General features: G+C 38.1%; 1 protein-coding gene across 1 annotated transcript in view; it reads right to left on the bottom strand.

The window, feature by feature from the left end:
* Window positions 1-22,961, bottom strand: part of SUGCT (succinyl-CoA:glutarate-CoA transferase) — a 668,838-nt gene that overhangs the window by 384,520 nt on the left and 261,357 nt on the right. The window contains exon 10 of the mRNA XM_046668918.1: window positions 19,835-19,932. Coding sequence (XP_046524874.1) covers window positions 19,835-19,932 — 98 coding nt within the window. The remainder of the gene's footprint in view (window positions 1-19,834; window positions 19,933-22,961) is intronic.

The raw sequence follows: 22,961 nt of genomic DNA, 5'->3' as shown, positions 1-22,961 counted from the left end.
TTTGTGCATAGCAAGAAGCTGGTAGATAGACAGCAACCAAGTTGTTTTAAACAGAAGCAATTTTATTTTAAACAAAATTAATAAAAAATGTATTTAAGTCCAAAAATAATAAATGCACAAAGAGAAATAAGACTTAGTAGCAGCTAGTTTTTTTTTAAAAAAGGAGTTTTTGTGGTTATTTACTGTGAATCAACATGTTACCCAGCAGCCAAATATGAGTAAAAACTTACACTTCATCAACAGAACTCTGTTACCCAAAAGAAATTGACTCCTGCACCACTATACGGCTGCCCAGCTGGATCCCGGCAATAAGTAACGCTTATCAGGTGTTTGCCGTGTGCCAGGCCCCCTGCTAAGGGCTTTACCTCTACTGTTTTCACTCATTTAACTTCTCTCAACAAGTCTACAGGTAAGGATTATTATTATTATCCCCAATTTACAAATGAAAAAATCTGAAGCACAGAAGTCACACAGTTTGCCTATTACCTTACAACTAACAGGGAAGGACAAGTGTTGAAAGCTGAGCAGTCTAATTCAAGCTTCAGCTTATGTTAACCACAGTTCTATTCAGCCTTTCTTGTCCTCTGACATCAAAAGTTACAGAAGCTGTAGGTGGCCCATCCCATGTGTCCTTTTTTCTTTATTGAGGTAACATTGGTTTAAAACATTATATAAATTTCAGGTGTGCATGGTTATGTTTCGACTTCTGTGTAGACTATATCATGTTCACCACCAAAATTCTAGTTGCCATCTATCACTGTACACATGCGCCCCTTTATCTCTTTCCTCCTCCCCCTAACCCCCTTCTCTTCTGGTAACCTGGAAATCTGGTAATCTGTTCTCTATAACTATGTGTTTGTTTGCTGTTGTTTTTGTTGTTTTCTATCTTCCACATATGAATGAAATCATACAGCATTTGGCTTTCTCTGGCTGACTTATTTTGCTTAGCATAGTACTCTCAAGGTCCATCCATGTTGTCACGAACAGCAAGATTTCACCTTTTATATGGCTGAGTGGTTTTCCATTGTGTAGGTATGTGTGTGTGTGTGTGTGTGTGTGTGTGTGTGTATCAGATCTCGTTTATCCATTTATCTGTCAATGGGCACTTAGATTGTTTCCAACTGGCTATTGTGAATAATGCTGCAATGAACATAGGGGTGCATATGTGTTTTTGAACTAATGTCTTCATGTTCTTTAGATAAATACCCAGAAGTGGAATAGTTGGATCATATGGTAATTCTATTTTTAATTTTTTTAGGAATCTCCATATTGGTTTCCATGGTAGCTGTACCAATTTACATTCCCATTAGCAGTGTACAAGGGTTCCCTTTTCTCCACATCCTCTCCAACACTTGTTATTTCTTGTCTTTTTAATAATGGCCATTCTAATGGGCATGAGGTGATATCTCATTGTGGTTTTGATTTGCATTTCCCTAATAATTAGTGATGTTGAACATCTTTTCATGTGCCTGTTGGCCAGCTGGATATCTTCTTGGAAAAATGTCTGTTCAGATCATCTGCCCATTTTTTAATTGGCTTGTTTGATTTTTTGTTGTTGAGTTGTATGAGTTCTTTACATATTTTGGATATTAACCCTTGTATGATTTGCAAATATCTTCTCCCAACTGCTAGGTTGTCTTTTCATTTTGTTGATGGTTTCTTTTGTCATGCAGAAGCTTTTTAGGTTGATATAGTCCCATTTGTTTATTTTTTCTTTTGTTCCCCTTGCCTGAGGAGACATATTCAAAAAGATCCTGCTAAGATTGACGTCAAAGAGTGTACTGCCTATGTTTTCTTCTAGGAGTTTTATGGTTTCAAGTCTTACATTCAAGCCTTTAATCCATTTTAATTAATTTTTGTGTGTGGTGTAAGATAATGGTCTACTTTCATTCTTTTGCATGTGGCTGTCCAGTTTTCTCAACACCATTTATTGAAGACACTTTCCTTTCTCCATTGTATGTTCTTGGCTCCTTTGTCAAAAATTAGCTGTCCATAAATGTGTGCATTTATTTCTGGGCCCTCAGTTCTGTTCCACTGATCTGTGTGTCTGTTCTTCTGCCAGTGCCATGCTGTTTTGATTACTATAGCTTTGTAGTATACTTTGAAATCAGGCAGTGTGATGCCTCCAGCTTTGTTCTTCTTTCTCAGGATTGCTTTGGCTATTGGGGGTCTTTTGTTGTTTCATATAAATTTTAAGATTCTTTGTTCTACTTCCATGTGCCGTTGACCAACACAAGTTCTACTGCAAATATAGACAGCTCCAGCCTGCTGACAGCTTCCCATCTCAAATGCCTCTGCCTCTTCTTTGTATGTGGGCTTTCTCCAACACCATGGGAATTGGCTGGTCTGCACCTCCAGGGGCAACCCTCAAACACTGGTGGATAAATGCCCCAGAATCCCTATCCTCTGGTGAGATAATTCTGAAGCTTGTTCCACAGTTTTCAGTGTCCCCAGCATGACTGAGCCCCAGCTGCTCACAATGGCAACCTACACATCAATGCACCCTTCTCTGCCTCACTTCCCTCCTTGTTTATTTGTGTTTCTTGAGATCATTTCCCTAATAAATTGTCAGGGTCTGCTCTTGGGGAAACTCAAACTAAGATACCACCCTATGCTGTTCATGAATCATTCTTAAATCTTCTACTAACTTTAAGTAATTAAGTAATTACTTAATTTAATTACTTTAAGAATTTAAATAATTTATCTTTCTAAGCATACCTTAGATAGCTCTGGCATTAATTTACATTCTTTGATTGTTTTATTTTATAAGCTGAACTAGAGCATGACTTGGGGGAAAATAAAACAGGCTAGATGAATTCCTCCAGGCCACCAACCAAACCCAACAGTTGCTGAGAAAGAAGGGAAGAGAAAATGGCCAAATAATGAGAGAGGAATATGAGACAGGAACTTTGAACCTAATCACTATAACTCAAGTAAAATTTAGATCTCTGCCCATCCCATCACCCACCCATGGACTCTCAGCACCAAATTATAAAACCAGCTCATTCTCAAGAATGTCCTGAGAGGGGTGAGTTCCTTAATTTATGTTTTTTTGGATATGCTTAAAGGGAATTATTGGTAGTTAGAAATATAAATCAAACTGGGCTAGCAAACTGGAAAACCATTTCTTGTCCTTGATTAAATCGTGCAAATATTTGTTACTGAGTTTGTAGATCACAGGCACACTCTTCTAGTTCCAGGAGTACTTTTAGGAGGTGGTGAAACGTGCTATTGATAAGTCAGTAATGCTAGGGTGCTGTTATCTTATAGAATGAACAATTCAGACTTAGAAACACCTTGGGAATGTGAAGAACAAAGACTACTTATGAAGTTATCCAAAATGTAATCTTATTGTTTAGCTATTTTATTACACTGAAAAATAATACTTTAATAATCAAAGGTCACATTCAACAGCTATTATTGCATACATGAAGTGATATATTTAGAAAAAATAAGGTAACCAACTATCATAAAATTGACACTTCTCAAGTATACAGCTTTTGTACGTACACGTTGCATTAAGATGTTTCATATGGTTACTGATAAAATAAGAGGTAAGTTTTATTGAACAATACAGTAAACAACCACAAAAAACATACATAAATTGTTAGGAGATTCTGCTACTTATGGCAGAATTCATTGGTGGACTGTGTTTCATCAAAACGTTCTCTCTCCCACTGAAAAATTTAAAGTTTTGCAGCATATAAACAAAAGATATGTTCCTTTCCCTCTCACCAAGTTTACACTTTCCCTCCCAGTAGCCATAGGAAGGAAAATATATGGGAAAACTTACAAGGGAAAAAAATTACAACTGAAAACAAGTAAAATGTATATGACATGATCATAAAAATTTAGCTTTTATCCAGAGTTACTTAAAAGTTAGGAAAAACGTTAAAGATACTTTGATTTTGATATTCACACTAAGCAAAATTAAGAACATAAATTAATGATAGACGCTATTTCCTTAAAAAGCATTAAATTCTTACCTTTATTTTGACCTCTATGTTCTGTGCTATTCTTGGCCTTCAATGACCAAAAGCTCATAATAAAATTGTTGGTATGTTTACCAACTAGGTCAGAGCACAGAATTTTTTGTTTTATAGTTATTTTTGGAATTATGTTGTTTGCTCTCTTAAACATGGTTGTGTATGGCAAAGTTATTTCTTAGTTTTATCAATTTATTGATATGAACACAAAGAATGTTCATATTAGAAAATTTGGAAAACAGAGAAAAACATAAGGATGTGAAAACAAATATTACTTATAATTCTGTCCAGAGACAACCACAGTTAATATCTAGCTATACCTCCTCTTTTGGTGCCATTCCTTCTTGCTGTTGTTAATATAGTTTATAATTTTGCCTTTTTAAATTAATATATAATAAGCATTCCTCTTCCTATGAAAAATTATCAGTGACTTTAATTTGGGGTAAACAAACAATACTTGGCATGGAAGATTGGCCCTGAGCTAATATCTGTTGTCAAGCTTCCTCTGTTTTTTTTTCCTCCCCAAAGCCCCAGTACATAGTTGTATATCCTAGCTGTAAGTCATTCTAGTTCTTCTATGTGGAATGCCACCACAGCATGGCTTGATGAGTGGCAGTATGCAGATCCACACCCAGGATCCCAACCAGCGAACTCTGGGCTGCCGAACCAGAGCGCGCGAACTTAACCACTCAGCCAGGGGACCAGCCCAACGAACAATATTTCAAAGTCAGGATTTACTTATTTTGTAATTCTGGATGTTTATGTGCTCTGGAGTGTTTGACTATTGTGAACAACTGTGCAGGTGTCTTTATCTTGATTCCTCTAAAGAGATTTACTAGGACATCAAGGATGAATATTTTGAAACAGAATGATTGGGTTACTAAGAATGGACACTTCAAGGCTCTATATGCCTGTCAACCAATTGCTTTCACCCCAGCAGAATCTGAACCTCTATGTCTTACTACACATTAGGCAACATTAAATATTATTTATGTTTAATAAATATCTGAATGGTTAAAAAGAGAAAAAACATAATTGAGCCTTTTTTATTTTCATATATTTAATTACTAGTAAGATTAAATACTTTTTCATCTATTAATTTGACATTAGGATTTCAGTTTTTATGAATTATTTCTTCAAGTTAATCTACTGAGATTGTTGTGTTTGTTTTCCTGATCTACTTGACTGTCCTCTTTGTAAAATAACTACCATTATCTGTAGATATTATTGGAAATATTTTCCCAACTTTGTTATTTTTTTCAATTTATGGTGTTTTATCATTAGAGTAGTTCTAATATATGGTAAGAATTGTCATCTCCAATACTCTTTAAAAAATTCATTTAGTCTATTTATTCTTGAACATAAACTTTAGAATTTTTTAAATTCCAAAAATAGCCCTGCTGAAATAGTGCTTGGAATTTTGTTAAACTATTAATAATAAGAAAAATTGACATCTTTACAACATTGTCTTCCTAGCCAAGAACTTTTTATAGTTTTTTTCTTGTAAGTCCCATACATATCTTGTTACCATTGTCCCTAGGTATTTTGTATTCTCTGTTGCTGCTGTCTACCATGCATGGAATCTCTCCTTCATGCCATTATATAGGAAAGTACTGTTTTCTGTATATTCATTTTGTAATTGGTCACATGCTGAACTCTCTTAGTTGTAATTTTTTCTTAAAAGTATTATTCTAATATTATATGCAGTATCATTTTTTAGTACTTCCTTTTTCTAGTCTAACAAATATAATCATTTTAGTGAACAACCTGTATTGTTAGTGTACATTCAGAGGCCGACTTTATTCTCTCTCTCAACTTCCAAGCCACTCTCTAGATTTGCTATTTCCCAGCGCTATATCAGACAGAGCTCCACAGTTACTCATAGGGCCTTCATAGCCAATTATTTCCTAAGTGCGTGGCCAGGTCCTTCTTCTTAGTCTGTCTTAGTCTGGAAGCTCCACTGAAACCTATCTACCATGAGTGACCCTGCTGGTATTTGAAATACCGGTGGCATAGCTTTCAGCATCAGAGCAACAAGCAGCCATCAAAGTATGACAACTAACAGACAAGAGGTGTGGTTCCCCGACAGGGAAACGAGTCCCGGCCACAGTAGTGAGAGCGCCAAATTTTAACCACTAAACCACCAGGGCCGGAATATTAGATTATAAACTCTGATTTCCCAAACTGCATTCCAAGGCATCCTAGCTTCTCTTAATGTCTTAAAGGAGTTGGGGCTAGTGGCCTAGGAAGGAGAAAGAAAGTTTCTCTGGTCACATACAGTTTGGAAATCACTGCTTGCTAGGTTTCTCCACAGAGATTCATAACATATATTAGCATATTAAGGTGGTAAGAAATTCTCTTAAAAAACCAAACTATTTGTCTTCAGTTTGAATTCAGGCTGGCCTTGTGTCTCGTTTTGACGAATAGTATGTGAAAGAAGAGACACTGTATAAGTTCTACAGCCAAGATCTCAAGAGTCCTTGGAGCTACTGCCTTTGCCCTTTGAACAAGTGTTCAAAGACCTCCATGTAAGAAGGCCTCTATAGCCTGAAGGATGAAAAAGATCAGGAAGAGAACCAAGTCACTCCATGAGGCCAAGAGCCAGCACCAACCAGATGTGTGAGGGAGGCCATCCTGGACTTTCCATCCCAGATTACCCTCTAGCCAAAAGCAACCACTTAAGTAGGCCCCCAAAAATCCAGCAGAACTACCCAGCCAACCTTCAGAGTCATGAAAAATAATCAATCGTTGCTTCAAAACAGGGGCTCAAAAACCATGGCCATAGACAACATTTTCTCCATCTGTTTTTGTACAACCCTCACTGTAAAAATGGATTTTTCATCTTTAAATGATTGAAAAAAATAAGAAGAGTATCTCATAACACATGAAAACTGTATGAAATTCAAATTTCAGTATCCATAAATAAAGTTCTTTGGGAACACTGTCACGCTCACTCACTTAAGTACTTACTTAGGTACTCACTTAAATACCCACTTAAGTATTGTCTATGGTTTCTACCTCCCTACAATGGTAAGTTAATTACCTGTGATGGAGACCATCTAGTCTGCAAAGCCTAAAATATTTACTATCTAGTCCTTTATAGAAAAAGTTTGCTGACCGCTTTAAAGCAATAAGTTTTAGGATGGTTTATCATACTAGGATAGTTAAAATTTTCTAAATTTTCATCCCATTTTATATTTTTTTGCTTACAGCACTGTGTTTTATGGTTATATCTATGCTGTACATTTAAATTTGTTACTAATTTCTAGAATATTTCATTGTAGTTAGTTTTCCTTTTTTGGAGCTTTCTAAGATTTTCTTTGTAACCTAGCCTACAACTAGTGTTTGTAAACGTCCCAGAGACACCAGAAAAGAATACGTACTCTCTTTAGCAGGATATGCAGTGTGACATATATCTACTGCTTCTATCTCAGTAGATATACTAAATAAGTCCTTTTTTCTTAATCTATTTTAGAAAATGTCATGGTAAACTATTACAAAACAATTATGTTTCTCACAATTTCTAACTTTCTAACTGTTCTAAATTTCTATATTTTAGAATATATTTCTGTATTTTTATGTGTTTAAAAATAACTTGGACCCATCAATTACTCTTATTTTCCAAATACAGTATACAACAATGGCCACCCAAAAGCGCCAATCCCAGAGCCATGAAGGTCCAGGCCAGCATTCTGATTTTTCTTTTTTTGTTTCCCTTCATTAAATTGAACAGAGTACTGAGACTTAAATAAACTCAGACATTCCAATGTCTGGATTTTTCTTTTTCCAAAGTTAGCAAATGAGAAAAGGAAACAATTCACAAAAGAGGAAAGAAAAGTCATCAAGAAAGGAAAATGCAAATTTATAAATTGAAAGATTAAAAGTTGTAAATATATACACAGAGATTCATATGTATATGAATACGGAAATGTGTGTGTGGGGGGTGCAGAATGTTCACTCATTTTCTTTTCCTAACTAGGATTATTATTCTAAACATAAAATTTATAGTTAAAGGACGTAAGCAATTATTCCATGAGTACTGTGGCAAAGGTATTGATAATCAGGAGATTCCAATTTGAACTTCACCAATGACATGAGCAATAGTGGGGAAAACACGTTAAACTAGAACTAAGGTAGGTCCAGTCTGGCATTGGAAGCAGTGAACAGCTTGCCAAAACTACTGTGGATTGTCCAGGTGAAGATGGTCAAGAGCAGCTGGTCACTAGGGAATGTTCCAAGATGCTGGACAGCTGGTGGAAATCAAGACTCAGCCGGGATGTCAGCTGTCAGCACTGGAAGAGAGGTGGAGTCAGCTCTTACTAGAAACATTAGTTGATGTAAGATCAAAGACCCAAGGAAGGGCTACACTGGAAAGCCAAAGCTAAGAGGAGATAAGAAAAGAACCCAAGTGGGGGCAAAACAGTTGCAGAACAGAGCTCAGTCTGAGCCAAAGGCGGGCAGGAAATTAGGCAGGGGAGGAATGAGTCTGGAGCCTGAGGAGCAAACCAGAGCGTCGGGAGACCAGAGTGTCGGGAGACCGAGGCAAACTCCAGAATCTCTATCCAATTCAAAAGTCAAGAGCAAAACAAGCTCAGCCAGGAAGGCCTGGAGAGCTGCACCTACACTCTCCCAATAGGAAGGCCTTAGGCGTTGGCTTTGTGCAGCCCCCCACCAGATTTCAAGGGGTATCTGGCCATAATGCTAAGTTCTAAGTGCTTACACTTAGGAAGGGTTTTAAGTTCACTGACATTCAAAGTCCTATCCAGCTCCCCAAGTGTTTAGAACTCTAACATTCTATAAATCTAAAAATATACATTAAGTTCCAATGGAGAAACGAGGGTATTAAATGTTTCATCCAGGGAAAAAGAGTTTACTGGACTCCCTCCCACCACCATCAGCCCCCCCTACACTTACATATAAATATCCCACTGCTATCACCTAATTCTTTCTACTAAAAGGCAGTGTGGAATGGTTTATAGCCCTCTTGGAAAAAAAATTGGTGGGGGAGAAGGAGTGGGATGACATTCCATTCCATCCTGACTCACTTAAAGACATCACTTGATTCTCAGTCACAAAGAATTCTCTTAACAGGCTGGAAAAAGCCCTGGTCACAAGGAGCTTGTTTGGAGTTGCAGTGGTTTTCTTTGCATTCTGTAAGCCAAGAGGATGCATTCCAGGGCTGTGTTTCTTTCATTCTTTTTCCCTCCAGGCTGATTTTATAGTAACAACACATAGCCACTTAAATCTATCTCCAAATAACCAACATTCAGAAAATGTACCACATAAAATATAGACATTTTACAAGGCACCATCTATTAGCTGATAATGGCAGAGCTGCCATGGAATGCATAAGAAAACAAATGTGACCCTCACCAAACGTCAGATCCATTTATCCAAATCAGCCCTCTGTAGTGGAGGCCAGATAAACCTACAGTGATGAGATTCAAAGCATTAGGGAAGGTTGGGGAGAGGTTACAATAAACTAAATATGTAGGTTGAGGATATATATAAATTACAATGAAATGCAACCTCATAAGATACTAAGAGAAGTCAGAAAAAGGCTGGCAGAGGAGATTTTAAAATGTGATCCTATGGGAAAGAAAACATTAGGTCAACATAAAGGTTTCACGGGAGAAAACAATAAGTTTCTCTATGTATATTAAAAACACGTAGACATGGGAGAGTGTATCGCTGCCAGGTTTAGAGACGGGAGGAATGAATCAGAGAAAAGAAGCTTCCGCGCCTCCCATCCCTGGCCAAGGCATCAGTAGGGGGCACTTCACCCCTGGGTCTCCTTTCATTCTGCTCTTCACCCACCTTAGGCAGCCAATGCTTTGATGATTTCTCTGCTTTCTCCACGTTAAATCTAGCCTGAGGAAAAGGTCTGGGGAAACTTATTTACCCTAAGGAATAAGAGGTCATGCTTCAATTCTCCCTGCGCTCTTTGAAGCTTAAGAGTGGACAAACTTTTAAGCCAAAAAAACAAATCTCTAATTGCAGAAGCTCTGAAATCAGGAAACTGTGTAAGGAAGGACGATATTCCATGGAACAGAGGCTCCCTCCAGCTCTGCTGAATTATGCCATGTAGGGGACCACAGATAAGATCCTCCCTTGTCTCTAAACAAAACACTTGTTCAATGATGCCTTCCTGCAAATAAGTAAAACTCAACCAGGAAGTTCACCCACTTATTATTCAATTGTAAAATGGTTCAAATAGTGAAAGACAGGACAAGGACAGGAAGAAGTGGCCAGGGAAGGACGGCAGCAGGGAGGAGTGAAATGAAGACTTAAGAAAGGTGGAAAGGGGGGCTGGCCCCGTGGCCGAGCGGTTAAGTTCGCGCGCTCCGCTGCAGGCGGCCCAGTGTTTCGTTGGTTCGAATCCTGGGCGCGGACACAACACTGCTCATCAAACCACGCTGAGGCAGCGTCCCACATGCCACAACTAGAAGGACCCACAACGAAGAATATACAACTATGTACCGGGGGGCTTTGGGGAGAAAAAGGAAATAATAAAAATCTTTAAAAAAAAAAAAAAAAAAAAGAAAGGTGGAAAGGGGAAGGGGCAAGAGATAGATAGTGGTTAGAAATTAAATATGACGTAGTTTTATTTTCTACGAAAAATAAAAAGACAGGATATTATAGACATTATTTAACAGAAAAGTAAAGTCAACAGCTTTCAGGAAGGCCAAAGATACCCATTAAAACTTAACCATAAAAATGACACAGGAAAACTCATGGATGCATTTTACTTAAGAGTTCAAAGGTCCTGGCTGGAGCTTTCCATAGAGGCTATTAGCACAGCAAAGCAACTAAGGAACACACAAAAGCGTTTCATTCTTTATGAGACTACAGCCACAAATGCAAGGGATAACTTAAGTGGAGTGTGCAACAGTTCCAAATTCACTGCCCACATTGGGAAACAAGTGTCTCTTGAAAGGGAATAGAATATGAGCTATTAAGGTCCACTTTGGGTTTAAAAAAAACTAAGCACTATTAATAGCCTTTATTAAGAACACGGTACCAAGTTAAATGTAATCCTAAGCCTTGTGAGCTATTTTTAAGTTTTCAAAAAAGTTGAACAGAAATCATTTATTTAGCTGCAACTAGGCCATACAGGCCAACTGGCATGTCATACTTTACTTTTTGTTTTTTTTAAAGATTGGCACCTGAGCTAACAACTCTTGCCAATCTTCTTTACTTTTTTCTTCTGCTTTTTCTCCCCAAATCCCCCCAGTACGTAGTGGCCTATTTCAGTTGTGGGTCCTTCTAGTTGTGGCATGTGGGACGCGGCCTCACCATGGCCCAATGAGCAGTGCCACATCCACGCCCAGGGTCCGGAACTGGCAAAACCAGGGGCCACCGAAGCAGAGTGCGGGAACCCAACCACTCGGCCACGGGGCCGGCCCTGTCATGTTTTACTTTTGCTGGAATTAAATCAGTACAGTAATGCTAGTTATGTCATCCTAATCAAGATTTGATTGGTAGTTAAATAGCACTTTATTAAATAAAATCGTGGAAGTTAATTCCAGTTAGCTGATTTCATGCCTGTTCTGTTTTTTAATTCTCACTCTGATGTAGATATTGTTATGTCCATTTTATATACGAAAATGTGAGGCTCAGAGCAATCAGGGGATTTGCTCAAGACCACAGAGTGAGCTAGTCAATGGCAGACTCTGGTTTCAAATTCAGGCCTTTTGAAATTCGGTGACCACAATACAGGCCTCCTAGGTTAGCTTAGACAAAGTTCTCATTTCTGGCTCTCCTCTTTGTATTTTGATCTGACATTGGGAATCCTCCCTCTTTCCACTTGGCCAGTTCTGCCAAGTTTGGATAGCTTTGCCCCTCATTGGTGCATACCCTCACCAACAAATGTACACCCCAATGAGGGATGTCAACAGTGGGGAGACCGTGCATACGTGGAGGCGGAGGGTATATGGGTACTCTCTGTACTTCCCTCTCAATTTTGATGTGAAACTAGAACTGCTCGTAAAAAAATTGTCTTAAAAAAAAAGACACAGTCTCTGCCTTAAGAAATTTACTGTCTTGTCAAGGAGGAAGAGAGGTAAACGACTGACGACAGTTGAGTGCAATCGATGCTTTGATGCAGCAGCATAGGAGGGGCTGCTTAAAACAGACAGGTGAGGCAGAAAAAGCTCCTGAAACTCGTGCTCATTTTAAAGAACTGGGAGGAGCAGCCAGTGGCACAAAGATGCTTCATCATTTTAGGGAAACGCAATGAGCATGCGGCAAGACACGGAAGACTAAAAGACCAGGCCACATTATGAGGAGTTGCAAGTGGTTCTAAGGCGACAGGGTGGGAGATGCAATCACATGTGTTAAGGTAAATAGTTTAAGCTTTATCCTCAAAACTGTGGAGACTCCCTGAAAGGCCTACACAGAGAAATGGAATGACCAAATTTACCTGATTGTACCAAGACGTCAGTTTTTTTAAATTAACATTATATTTAGGTACCTTTGAAGTTACAATCTCTCCATCAAGAGTCAAAAAGCGTTCCAGGTCTACCCTCCAATATTCTACATAAGTCTATTAAAAATAACTTGACGCCAAATTTTGGAAATGATCAGATTACAGGAAGCTCTCAAATAACCCTTTGAGTCAATTCAATAAATATTTATTTAGCACTTCTGTTTAGAAGGCCCTGAAGGAGGGCATTTAATTTCACAGTATTTTAATAGAGTAAACTCTGTGAAATAAAATATTCAATTATATACCAGAAACTTAATTTAAGAAAAATCAGATCATTCAAAACTGAAAATAATTTATTTTACTAAAAGAATTGTCAACAGTACTTTAAAAGGTAAATGTATCTAATGCTGCTAGTTCTATTTATGACATCTTAGTGTAACCAACGTTTTAGGAGTGCCTTCACTAAGACTATATTGACATACGGTTGCTTAACATGTGTAGCATTTTCAAAAAGCAATTTAAAAGTTGTCATCAGTTTCTTTCCAAGCTTTTTTTCTTCTATGATTTTTTTCTCTCTACAAAATTACACTCAGTTCAATACTTGCTCCTTTGAACCATCTTTTTTCTTCACCTGCTTAATTCTATTTGTCCTTCGAGACTCATCCCAGGTGGCACCGTCTCCGGGAAGCCTTCCCTGACTTGCCCAGATTGAGGTATTCGCCTCTTCTCTGGGCTTCGGGCACCCTGTTCATATGTTTACCCTGGCACTTTGCATATACTGTTTAAATCATTGCTTTACTTACTTTCCTAATTAGACCATGAACTCCTCAAGAGCTCAGACCTCATCTTTCACCTCTATCCGCAGGACCAGGGCACACAGGTAGTGGCCAATAATGTTGGTGAAGAGAGGAAAGGGAAGGAATAAAATGAATTGTTTTTCTATTTTCTCCATCATTTCTCTTTCCTTCATCCTCACTTCATGTCTTCCTATTATTTCTCCCCAACTACTAATGCATCATCTTTAGCCTCCTCTTAGTTCCAATACACATCATGATTTTCAATCTCTCTCTTGAGGTCCTAACTGTTGCAAAAATGCTGACCCAGCGTGTAAGTAGCACAGGTTTAGGAGTCCATCACTCCTCAGCATTGCAAAGAAGGGGTTTGTTTGAACAGGCCCTGGATTAGTCTCCATTATATCTCCTCTTCCGTGTTTTAGCTGGGGACTTTTAATATGCTTTAGTTTTGCCTAGTTTTCAATCTTAGCAGCTGGGTAAACAGACTTTCTGCAACACCCTGGATAAAATGGCAAGCTCAAGGGGAAAGTCTTCCACCTTTAGATTAAAAAAAAAAGGTTGCTCACAGCCACGGTGGGGGATAGTAACACCTGAGAGCACTTGAGGGGAACTGTGTGTGTGCTGGCTGCGGAAAACTCAGCTGATGACAAAAACGTGCAGCTGCCTTCCTGAATGAGCCTGACGGCTCTCAGCGAGCAGCATCAAACTGGAGTTAGCAAGAATAACAGAAAAGTGAGGCAAGTGACTGACGTTTCTGTAGGCACTTCCAAAACAGTCTGTGAATTTAACAGGAAAGTTCAACGAGAATCACCCAATTAAAAAATTTAAATGAATGCTTACCATGGGCAGGGAAATTACCTTGGAATATTACTCAGGAAATTAATAAAATTACTCAGGAAAAATACTTTGGGAAGCTTTATGTATATTTAGAAAAAGAGACTATGTAAAAATCCATAAATACTTCTGTCTGTACTTTTGGATATGAAATTGGGTGAAAAGGGTGAGAGTTTTTTTTAACAAAAACTATGACTTCATCATTCCTAGAGTTTGTTTTTAAAGTTGTTTGCAGTGCAAATTCACTCTCAGAAATCCCTCTACATTTTTACATATTTTAAAGATTTTCTAAAGTAGAAATATAGGCCGAGGAAAGTATCTATGAACATTAAGGGAAAAGTACTTATGATTTAATATTTAACAGCAGACAACAGGGAAAAAAATGGTATACTCACATGGTAATGAAGCTACTGTTACTAGAAATACGCTTTTACTATAGAAGTGATTGGAAAGCCACAGTAAAAAAATTGTAGCATGTATATCAACATGCTCAAAAAAAAAACAAAAAGACAACAAATTATTAACAAGCACAGCCTGTGGCTGCAATACTTTCATAAAGCAAAATTGTTAAAAAGGTTATATGGAAAACTAACTTCTTAGGCATATCAAAACAAATGTTTTCGTGGAAGAGTTATAAAAAAAAACAAAAGTCTTCTAGAAGATCTGCAAGGGTTACTCTAAGGAAAGTCCAGGAGCGCAGGAATTTTTGTCTTTTTTTTAAATGCTGTGTTCCTATTACTCAAAACAGTCACTGGCACATGGTAGGTTTTCAATAAATATTTGCTGAATAAATGAGTGAGAGAATGAATGAATGAGAAGCATGTGCCACTGAAACGCTTGAGTCCCTCCATTCTCTTCAGGTGAGGAAGGAGGTTTCGCTGACTCTAAGTTGCTAGAAAACCGAATTCTACCAGGCAGAGTATTCCCTTCAAGACGTCTCTTCAGGGTGGGAGAAACGGATGAAGGTGCTGAAAAGGTACAAACCTCCAGTTATAAGACGAAATGAATCATGGGGATGTAATGCACAGCATGGTGACTGCAGTTAACAATACTGCATTGTATATTGGAAAGTTGCTAAGAAAACAGATCTTAAAAGTTCTTATCACAAACAGTTGCACAACTATGTGATGTGATGGATGTTAACAAAACTTACTGTAATCATTTAACAATATGATAAATCATTATATTGTACACCTTAAACTAACACAATGTTATATGTCAATTACATCTCAGTAAAACTGGGGGGGGGGACTTCTCTTCAGGTTAGATAGAGAATAGAAGTTGCTGATAAGCAAATTCAATTTATGACCAAAAGAACTCCTTTTTTCACAAGTTTAAGAAACTATTTTATCATACAGTCTATCATAACTTTTACAATGTGATTTGCTGCTCCGCCCTCCCCCCACCCCTCTGGACCCATCTCCCCGACTCTTCCTCTTGCTCACTGAGCTCCAGGCACTCTGTCCTCTTGGCCACTCCTTGAACTCCCAATCATGTACCCACTGCCTAGAAGGCTTCTCCTAGATATCTGCTGGCCTCCCTCTCATCTCCTTCAGGACTCTGCTCAAATGTCACTTTATCAGAGAGGCCCTCCCTGACAGCCTGAATGAAATAGTCAGCCTCACACCCAACTTTTGGCACTCCTCATTTCCCTTCCCTGCATTGTTTTTCACCAAATTACTTCGCCTATTCCATTCACTTCTCTATCTCCAGTGCTTAATAAATGTTTATTGAGTGAATAAACAAACAGTTTATTTATTTCAGACACAGTAATATTTCATGTGCCATTTCAGGGAGGCACTATGATATATGGGAAAGGTACAAGGTTTTGAATCCCATTTCCAACTATTCACTATGTGTCTGACCTGGAGACTAACCTCCCTACACATGAGAATTTTCATCTGTAAAGTGGGAAGAATAATAACACTTATCTGGTAAGTATTTGGCATCGATAAATGATGGTTTCTCTCCTTCCTTTCTCCCTGCTTCTCTTTTAGTTGGGAGCTAATGTGGCTATGATAATAGGAAACAAATTGATTTATGACTTCTGAGATCGCCATAAAATGAAAGGAACAAGGTATTGAGCAGCCCTTTAATAATATCATTCAGAACAACAACTAAGGTTGGTTCTGTTTGCATTTGATAACTGATAGGCTGGATCCAAGGCACCAAAAGGATACCTTTTTACCTGAATTTGCTGTCATCTGACTGGGAACCCAAATGGAGACATTCAAGGATGGTTTCAGGAAGCTGTCAACTGCCCCTGAAGCATGACTGTGTTTCAGAATAATGGTGAGTCTGGGAAGCATTACAGAGAGAGAGCAAACCGAACTAAATGGGAAAGTGCCTGGAGCAGGGCTTTACATTGAGAAAAGGGGGGAAGGAAAGGTCATGGCAGATTGTGGAAGACCATGATGTCAGACAAAAAGACCAGACCCAATCCTATACTTGCCAGACAGACAGTAAACATTTTGAATATTGGAAAAACATAGAATCACATAATGAAAATAAGACATTTTAAAATGTTCATAGAGATTTCTGAGAGCCGAGCGCTAAACAGTACTGATGAATCCAGTGACATTTGTTCAGCAAAACAAACGACAGGGTTATAAATGGGACTGAATCATACCCTAAGCTTCCCTGGTCATCACTGTTTGATCCACCATGGAGGAACAGAGACTTGAACTGTAAGAGACTGAAAAACTGCCTACCACAAGAGAGCACCAAAAAATGTCAACACACTAGCACAAGAGAGCTTGAAACCTGGCCTCCAAGCAACCAAGGGCTCTCTCTGTGGACTGGATCTGACAGCAGGACCTATGAGGATGTGACCTCCCCTATCAAACTGCCTCTCTTAAGACTACCCCTAGTCTATTCCTTCTAGTTTGATTCCTTATTCCTTATTAAGTCTGAATAGAGACATAAGAACTTTATGGGTTCCAAAATGCTGAAATTCCCACTTCCGTGTATATAAGAATAGAAAGAAGAAGGTGACAGATTAATTCACCCCAAAGAGAAAAAATAGCAATTAATCTGTTACAGATGCTGCTAAAAGTCTTTCCACAGCAGAACTCTGTAACAGAATTTATCAAGAAATACATCTTTTAGGACACAGGAAACCAATAACTTAACTTGGTGGTTCTTGAAGTTATAAAACTGTTGGCAACTTAATAACAAGATAACACTTGTATCTCCCCAGGTTTTGTATTTTTCTTGGGTCCCCTCTTCTTACAGCATGGATATGATTTATTTAGACTATCAAAGAGCTTTTGATAAGGTTCTCACAAGTGCCTATTATTGAAACTTGGTAACCATGGTGTGAAAGGAAAAAGTCATATCAATGAATTAAATGAATTAAAAACTGCTGGAGAGGCAAAGAGGCAAAAAGCAGAAATAAATGGCCAATTCTCATGTGGAGAAAGGTTAATGACTGAGGGCTCTCGGGCTTTGCAGTAGAATCAGAGTTATACTTAACTAACGACCAGGAAAGGAGAGCCCAATTCCCATCCTCCTATTTTCTACATATCAGTTAAACACACAGAGCCCCCATTGACTGAAGAGCATTTGGCACATGGAAGAGAGACAGGCAGCGTAGAGAAGTGCTTAAAATCCAGGAAAGAGCAAAGAGGTAATGAACGTTGACTCACGTAGAGATCCCCAAATACAAAGGGGATGGAAATAAAAACAACATTAGCAGAATTTTACTTTCTAAGAACTTTGATATATACTACATAGGGCCTTTGCAAAAGACAAGATATGGTATTTGAGCAAAAGTGCTTAATTTATTTGCATAATGAGAGCAAATGTTCCATACTGAAGAACAACTCACGTGGGCATTTAGATCTGCAAAAACCACAAAGCCTATTTCTATAGGCTTGAGAACTTTAGAGGTAAACAAAAGTGGAACCTGATAGGAAAGAGTAAGAATTACGATCTTTGGGGCTGGCCCTGTGGCCCAGAGGTTAAGTTCACATGCTCTACTTCAGCAGCCCAGGTTTTGCCAGTTTGGATCCTGGGTGCAGACCTATACACTGCTCATCAAGCATGCCAAGGCAACATGACACACAGAAGAACTAGAAGGACTTACAACTAGGATATACAACTATGTGCTGGGGCTTTGGGGAGAAAAAAAAGGAAAAGAGGAAGATTGGCAACAGATATCAGCTCAGGGCCAATCTTCCTCACCAAAAAAAAAAAAAAAACATACCTTAAAAAAAGAATTATGATCTTTTTCTGAGGCAAACTTGAAAAACTAGCACAGGTTTTAACAAAAGCATAATTTGACATGAATGGAATAATTTGGAAATCAAATACTCTTAATTGATTAACATTAATCCTTTATGACCCATAACTGAATCTGGCATTTTCAAAACATCATCAGGACAAACTTCATAGGAGTGGCTCAGAAAAGCCACCAACCTCTTGACTTAACCTCCCTTTGCCTCAGTTTGCTCATATGTTTAATGGGAATGATAGAACTTACCTCATAGGATGATTGTAAGGGTTAAATGAGATCATGTAAATAGAGCATTTAATACAGGAGAGGTAAAAAGTAATGTTAAATCATTATTGTTGTGAGTAGTATTTATGATAGACTAAACCCAAACACTTACATGCCACAGAGAAGCAACTTCATTGAAGTCACTCTGACTTTTTATTTACACCATTGTTATGACAGTACATAATAAAACATATAAAATGGTTTCAGACAAAGAAAAAACATAGCTTTAAAATATATAAAGACATACAAATCAATAGCAAAAAAATAAACAATCTGATGAAAAAATGATCAGAGAAACTGAATGGACAGTTTTCCAAAGAAGACATACAAATGGCCAACAAGTACGTGAAAAGGTACCAACATCACTATTCACAAGGGAAATGCAAATCAAAACCACAATGAGACATCACCCCACGCTTATTAGAATGGCTATCATCAAGAAGACAAGAGATAACAAGTGCTGGCAAGGATGTGGAGAAAAGGAGCCCTTGTGCACTGTTGGTGGGAATGTAAATTGGTCCAACCACTATGGACAACAATATGTAAGTTCCTCAAAAAATTAAAAATAGATCTACCATAAAATCCAGCAATTCCACTTGTGGATAAACAGCCAAAGGAAATGAAAACAGGATTTCAACAAGATATATTATACGCACTCCCGTGTTTGTCACAGCATTATTCACAATAGCCACGATATGGAAACAACCCAAATGCCCATCAACGAATGAATGGATAAAAAAGATGTGGTACATACACACAATGGAATATTATTTAGCCCCAAGAAAGGAGGACATCCTACCATTTGCAACAAGATGGATGGACCTTAAGCATTATGCTAAGCAGGATAAGTCAGAGAAAGACAAGTTCTGTATGATATCACTTGTAAGTGGAATCTAAAAAAGTTAAACCTATAAAAAACAGAGAGTAAAATGGTGGTTACCAGGGTTTGGAGGAGGTGGGATAGCAGTGATAGTGATAGTTACAGGGTACAAACCTGTAATGAGTAGTAAATAAGCCATAGGGATCTAATGTGCAGTATAATGGATATACACAATAATATTGTACTGTAATTACGTAATGTGATAAATATCACTACATTGGCAATCATATTACAATATATAAATGTATCAAAGTAACACTTTGTACACCTTAAACTTATACACTGTTACATGTCAAATTTACTCAACAACAAAAAATGCTAATAAAGATATCTTTCCACTAGTCAATTTTGTGAAATGGAAGAGAATTACATATTAATCCTTAAATGTACAAATAGTAGATCCAAGCTTACCGGGCAGATAGTATTTTAATAAGCTCTTTTCTATTCTGTACCCGAAGGTGGTTAGTTTTATACTTGGAGTCACCAATCAGTTCAGGCAAATTCAAGATCTAAAAGGGAAAAAGAATTTTGAAGTATAATTCACATGTTTTTCACATACCCGCCTGTGGGTGCCAGTTCAGGGCCCACCACTCCCTCCCCAAGACCATTCCTTGCTGGTCTTTATACTTCAAAACAAAGGGATATAGAGGAAAGGATCATGCAATTAGGATGGGTCATGCTGGTGACTGGGTTTGTTATTTCTAAGAAGTTTTTACTGCATTTAAGCATGTGCCTACATGTGTAAGCACAGAAAAGAGTTATCAGACCCCCATAATAAGTCTTGTTCTCCTACATAAGAGTATAGGGAAAGAGTTCTCAGATTCTCACAATAAGTCTTACCGAGAGGGCGAAGGGAGAGGACTATAAAATCGGCTAAAACTGACCTAATTCTGAGAACCAATATCAGAAGTGCATGTCTGCACTTATATGAAGGCCATAATCAACAGATATCTTGTGGGTATATTCACTCATTTGTTCCACATGTAAATAAAATAATATTGTCCGTCCCAGTAGTCTTATTCAGGATGTTGTACAAGGTGTTAAAACAAAGGGAAAGCATGTTCATTTGCCCCAAATGCTCACCATTATAACCATGTCAAATTAAAAGATATTCTTCCTATAGAAGTGTCACTATTTTTCTTTAGTATCTCTCCCTAAAGGAATAACAAATAGAAATGCTTTTATATACTTCCTCTTTTGCTCCTCCTCAATAAAGGGAAAAGCTATCCTGCAAGTCCCTTTGGACATCGTGCAATTTTAACAAGCCCATAATGAAAGTACCAAGTGGATTTGGAATGGAAAAGAAGTTTTAAAAAGAATGTGTGGAGGCAGTGTTTGGCAGTTGTGTTGGAAAGTCAGAAGGAGCATTTATGGGCTGGGGGCAGGCCATGCGGCCTACAGAAAGCTTCACTACCTCTACTAATGTATTTGCTTTAAATATAAACATTTAATGGTTTCATTTGTTTCCCACAGTTTAAACAAAATCAACCCATTAATCATCTTAGAAAGAAGAGAGAAGTGAAGAAGGTCCCCCAGAGTAGAGAGCGTCTCAGTGGCGTGATTTCTCTCTCACATGTTTCACTTATTCATTTCCTTTTGGAATAAGAAAGATAGCATTACTCTCCCAGATTTCAAAAAGTGACACCACATACAGTGCCATTTCTAAAAACCTCCCTGTCACCACACCTGATCCCAAAATTGGCCTCAAGGCTTGTCTAGGAATCAAAACCCCCCTCCCTCCCTAAGAGTGAATAAGTCATTTCAAGAAAAAGCAAGTGCCTTCACTAAATCACAGGTTAAATGTACAAATCTGGCCTCACCCAGAATATACTGCAAGCTACGTAAAAAATCCTCAGTGACTGCACTCAGTGGTGACTGGAACGCCCTCCTGTGTCCTTCTCTGAATCTGACGTCTTGGATCTCTTTTCTCTTTGAGAGTTGGTGTAAAACAATGGGTCAAAGTAATTATCCTTCTGTTTTCAGCCAGGCCGACATTCACAGTGTCTGTAGAGAGACTGCTTCAAATGTCAGGATTATAACCACTCTTTAGGTGCTTGAAAAAGAGTGTTGCCCAGGACAAAGGGAAACGATGTCAGTGAATGTGCTTCACATATTAAGCACTAAATAAATGTGAAGTATTCCAACTAGGTACTATTTCCCCCAAAAGAAATAATAAGCCATGTGTTTGTTCAACAAAGAGGATAGGAAAGAGGGAGGAAAGACGGGACAATATCTACCTAACCTTCATTTCTGAAGGATATTTCTACCGGATATCAAACTCTAGGTTGACAGTTCTTTCCTGTCAGCCCTTTAAACAGGTTATGCCACTTTGTTCTGGGCTCTGCAGATTCCGACAAGAAATTTGCAGACAACTGAGTCAGTGTGCCCCCATCACTTTTTCTCTGGGTGCTTTCAAAATTTTTTCTTGGTCTTTAGTTTTCAGCAGTAAAGTTTTGATGTGTCTGGCCATGGATTTATTTGGGATTATCCTACATGGAGTTTACTGAAATTATTAAATCTGTAGGTTATCTTTCACCAAATTTGGGAAGTTTTCAGCCATTATTTCTTCAAGTATTTTTTCATCATGTACTCGTTCTCCTCTCCTTCTGAGATTACAATGACATAAATTTTAGACTTTTTGTTACTGACACATAGGTCCCTGAAGATCTGTTCTTAATTCTTTTATTTTGGGGAAGGGGACTTTTTTTCTCTCTCTCTTGTTCAGATTGAATAATTTCCATTGATCTATCTTCAAGCTCCTTGACTCTTTCCTGTGGCATCTCTGTTGTGCTATTGAGCTCATCCAGTGAGGTATTTTTGTATTTGGTTGTTGTATTTTTCTGTCCTAAAATTTCCATTTGGTTCTTCTTCATCTCTTCTATTTCTTTGACATTTCTACTTTTCCATTTATTTCAACAGTGTCTGTGATGCTTGTTGGAGCATTTTTATAATAGCTGTTTTAAAGTCTTTGTGAGTTAATTCCAACATCTGTGCCATCTCTGCATTGGCATTCATTGATTGTCTTTTCTCAAGCAAGTTCTAGTTCTTCATAAAATGAGTAATTTTGGATTATATCCTAGACATTTTGAATATTATGTTATGAACCTCTGGGTCTTGTTTAAATCCTACAGAAAATTGTTGTTATTGTGTTTAGCAAGCAATTGACCTGGTTAGGTCCATGCTGCAAGTCCCAACCCATGTTCAGTGTGCTTTCGTTCTGGTGTTGGTTCAGTTCCCAAAGCCTTTGCAGTACTTTTCAAACCTGTCCCACACATGCCACATTTAATGGTCATGCTGCAACTTGGACAGTTGTCTATTTGTTCACTCAGTTCTCAGCATCTTTGGTGTGTTGATTAGGATCAGATCAGTGGATGTGCAGCTCAGGGATGAGCACAGGAGTTCACAAACAACTTCAAGGATCACTTTTCAAGCTCTTCCCTCTCTGCAATGTCTTTCTAGTTCCCTGGGGCTCCACTTTAGTTACTCCACTCCCAAGTTCAGTTTCAGGGCAGAGGCCAAGCAGTTGGAGGACAGAGGA

The sequence above is a fragment of the Equus quagga genome, chromosome 8, assembly GCF_021613505.1.
Source record: "Equus quagga isolate Etosha38 chromosome 8, UCLA_HA_Equagga_1.0, whole genome shotgun sequence".
Classification (NCBI taxonomy): Eukaryota; Metazoa; Chordata; class Mammalia; order Perissodactyla; family Equidae; genus Equus; species Equus quagga.
Note: the sequence above shows the minus strand (reverse complement) of the source record. Positions and strands in the feature narration are given on the sequence as shown.